The following is a 3,717-nucleotide window of genomic DNA, read 5'->3' as shown; positions in this document are numbered from 1 at the left end:
GTCATGATGTCATCCTTAATGCTCTATTGTTGTTCCTTAACAGAATTCTCTTGAAAACAATGCCATAACACTACAACAATGAGACACACCAACTTACTGAAATGTTGTCGGATGAAGTTGAGCCAAACTTCTAATATAATCCACATTGCTTTTCACTGTTTTTTTCCAACAATCTACTGTATACAGTACGTCTCAAACACTTATTAGCGTACTCTGTAGCCGTAGCGTTCCCAGTAACTGTCTTGCACTATGCCTCCACTGTACCAAAGTAAATTGTTGAACCTGGCCTTCATACAGATGCTCAAGATCAATCAGCAAAATAATAGATTGAATAGTTTTAATAAGAGAAACATCTTGGCAAACCGCAGCACTGTAGTATGGAAGCCAAAAACGGCCTGCCCTACTTTTTTTTTTTTTAATCATTTTCTCATGATGTAGTAGTTCACTTTCGGCTTATGCCTTTCGGGGTCGCCACAGCGTAACAGCACCCACTGTTTCGCATCAGTGATTTGGCAGTTTTTACTCCGGATGCCCTTCCTGACACAACCCTGTACGTGAGGGGCACAGGGACCCAGTTAGGCAGCAACGTCAAGGGTCTTGCCTAAGGACCCAATCTGGGTGGGGATCAGTGGACAACCCTGGGAATCGAACCCAGGGCTCCTGCGTGTCAGCCCTTCACCTAGCCCACTGAGCCATTTTCTCATGATAACCAGATATTATCTGGTTATCAAGAAAAAATAAACTTTGTTTTCTTGAGAAAATGACGTTTGTTTTCTTGTGATAACAAGATAATCAATAACAAAGAAGGAAGCATCCCGCACTCCCTTTCCCCCACGGAGATGCAGACTTCACTTGTTGTAATTCTATTTATTTTGTGGCTAACAAGAAAAACAGCAGAAAAACCACAAAAGTTTTTTTTTCGTCTATTTTATTTTATTAGAAAGTCTACGCTCCTCAAACGCCTTTAATCCGTCTCATGCAACAGCCCCCCCCCCAAACCTCCGAGTAGGCTGATTGACAGGTCACAGTGCTGACAAGAATCTGCGTATGATGTTTGTTAATGAACTCCAGACATTAGCAGACTAAAACATCTACTCGGCCAAACTCAATCCGCTATTATGTTTTTGTCATTTTTAGACAATCCTCTAGAAAAGCAAAGCAGTTTTTCAGAAAAAAAATGTTGAACCCATTTAATCAATCAATCAATCTGGAGAGCATAATGAGAAACACTGGTCACCCTCTGCATGGAGTGTTTGCCGCCCAAAGGAGCATCTTCAGCAGCCGCCTGCGCTCTCTACCATGCTCCACTGAAAGGCTCAGGAAGTCCTTCGCACCGAGCGCAATAAGACTTTTCAATGCAGCTGGGAGGGCAAGAGGGGGCGTCTGAACAACTAACCATTTTTATTTATTTTATCTATTTATTTATTTATTTGTACAGCAATTTTAACACTTTTAATTGTTTTTAACAGCTCCATAATTTTAATGCTTTTAATCTAACCTGTTTATAGCTGGTTCTTGCTTTATTTACTTTGAACTTGCCTGTGTGTGTGTGTTTGGAGCAATGGATGGATTTTTGTAAGTTCCTTCGGGATTAATAAAGTACTCTATCTATCTATCTATCTATCTATCAATCGATTATATATGGATCATTGCTGATGTTTGACGTTTTCTCTGATAAACTGCTTTGTTTTGCTGCTGATGTCCAGAGCTCAGTGAGCGCACCATGCTGAAACCTGCAGCTCTCTGTCAATCAGTCAATGTATGTCAGTGTTCCTCATTCCAGGTCCTCGAGAGCCACCACCCTGCATGTTTTCCAGATCTCCAAGCCCTGCTAGCTGCTGATTAGTTCAGTCAGATGTCTTCACATTCTGATTGAATGAACACACCTGGTCCAGGTAATCAGCAGCAAGCAGTAAACAAAGAGCTGGAAAACAGGCAGAGTGGCGGCTCTCGAGGACCTGGAATGAGGAACAGCATCATTCTCCGTTCTTGATTATCTCGTTATAACGAAAAAACGAAGTTTGTTTTCTCGTGGATCTCAATATATCGAAAAAACGATAAAAAAAAAAGTAGGGCAGGTCGTTTTCGCCTTTCATACCGTAGCATCTTCATCTTTCTCTTTTTGTTTTGACCCGACCCGTAACTGCTTGCCAATGACTTAAGATATATTTAGTGATGTTGTTTTGTTTACAAGCTTTAGTCCGAAACGGAAATCTCTGGTAGAGCACCAGTCTGAATACAGAACATGTTACAAAGATGTAGCAGAGCAAGAAATCTGGATGATGAATAATGGTTCAACTATAGTTTAAGATAAGGACTAAGACTGACCTATTAAGATACGGCATGGCAAAAGGAAGCTAACACGTGCAGAAGGTTAATCATAAACTATGTCAGCTTCATCTTTTTATGTCTCCCTAATTCTTGGGGAGACATAAAAAGATAATCAATAATGTGGGAGTTACAACAACTGCAAGTGTTTTGCTTCATAAAAAAAGAGGAGGAACTGAAAGGGAAAGGTGAAAGAACGCACATATAAAGGAGGGAGGACTGAGGAAAAACTTCAGACTCTTCACAGAGAAAAAAACTAAACAATCATTCAAGGTAAGATTGAGGCACCTGATATGTCAACATCTGTTTATGTTTTACTGCTTCATTTTTTTCTGTCTTTTACTTGTGTTTGTTTTGAAGAAATGACACATTTTAGTTTTTCACATGGTAAATCTCTCCTGCCTTTTAATGGGTTGTATGTTTTGCTTTCATCCAACAGATGAAGTTGTTGTTTTTACTTGTGCTACTGGGAACCGTAACTGCAAAGGTCCAAGGTTAGTTTTGTTAATATTTTTATTTGCCCACATTGCTAAAACTGTCTTGGCTCCCCTAGCTTATTTGCTGGTTAAAGAAGCAATCTGAAGGTAAAATAGTGAGGTAGAATGGGTTTCTGAGAGTCCTTTTTTGATCTCTTAAGAAGATGTGATATGGAGAACAGCAAAAGGAAGTGGAGTAAGAAGAACCCGGGTTTTAGTTCATTTTGTCCTTTGCTATTTTTCCTAGATCTTTCCGGAAAAATGTTCACCTTCCCCCAGCAAACAAACTCAGCTCATGTGAAGATGAGTCTAGCAAATCAGTGTTACCAAGCTGTAACTGTCTGTCACAGGTAAATCTATCGACTGCATAGATAAATCACTGTATGTCCTCAGAATTTAACGATGGACATTTTTGTCTCCTCCAAAAGATCTGTTACAGACCTTAAAAGAGACCACGCCCTCTTTTCTGTATCCACACCCTCTCACGACAACAGCTTCCTGGTTTTCTGGAACAATGGGGTCCAAGAGATGCAGACCTATGTCAAAACTGCAGTGGTTGGTTATGGGGGATGGGACTACAAGTCAAACAAGTGGCACTCCATCTGCACCACATGGGACTCTGTGACTGGACTCGGACAAATGTGGTTTGATGGGGTACCTTCAATCAGAAAATTTATAAGGTCTGGAGAATCCATCACTGGGCAAGCTATAGTTATTTTAGGACAGGTAATATTCACACAAAAAAAATATTGATAGTTATTGTGCATACTCATCAGAACATTAAATCTTTATTCTTCATTTTTCATCATTTTGGATCCCCCACAGGAACAAGACAAACATGGTGGAGGGTTTGACATTAACCAGAGCTTTGTCGGCATGATGTCAGATGTCCACATGTGGGACTACATCCTAT

At 40.2% G+C, this 3,717-nt stretch overlaps 1 protein-coding gene across 2 annotated transcripts in view; it reads left to right on the top strand.

The window, feature by feature from the left end:
• Positions 1-2,500: 2,500 nt before the first annotated feature.
• The window catches only part of LOC112143814 (C-reactive protein), a 2,017-nt gene continuing 800 nt past the window's right edge, over positions 2,501-3,717 (top strand). Inside the window, exons 1-5 of one of the 2 annotated variants that reach the window (XM_036215946.1) lie at positions 2,501-2,601; positions 2,768-2,822; positions 3,052-3,154; positions 3,233-3,530; positions 3,630-3,710. In XM_036215946.1, coding sequence (XP_036071839.1) covers positions 2,768-2,822; positions 3,052-3,154; positions 3,233-3,530; positions 3,630-3,710 — 537 coding nt within the window. In that variant the 5' untranslated portion in view covers positions 2,501-2,601. The remainder of the gene's footprint in view (positions 2,602-2,767; positions 2,823-3,051; positions 3,155-3,232; positions 3,531-3,629; positions 3,711-3,717) is intronic. The other variant, XM_024268025.2, reaches the window with a different exon arrangement.

Source organism: Oryzias melastigma, linkage group LG16, assembly GCF_002922805.2.
Source record: "Oryzias melastigma strain HK-1 linkage group LG16, ASM292280v2, whole genome shotgun sequence".
In the NCBI taxonomy this organism is placed as follows: domain Eukaryota; kingdom Metazoa; phylum Chordata; class Actinopteri; order Beloniformes; family Adrianichthyidae; genus Oryzias; species Oryzias melastigma.
This window is presented reverse-complemented; position numbering and strand designations above follow the sequence as displayed.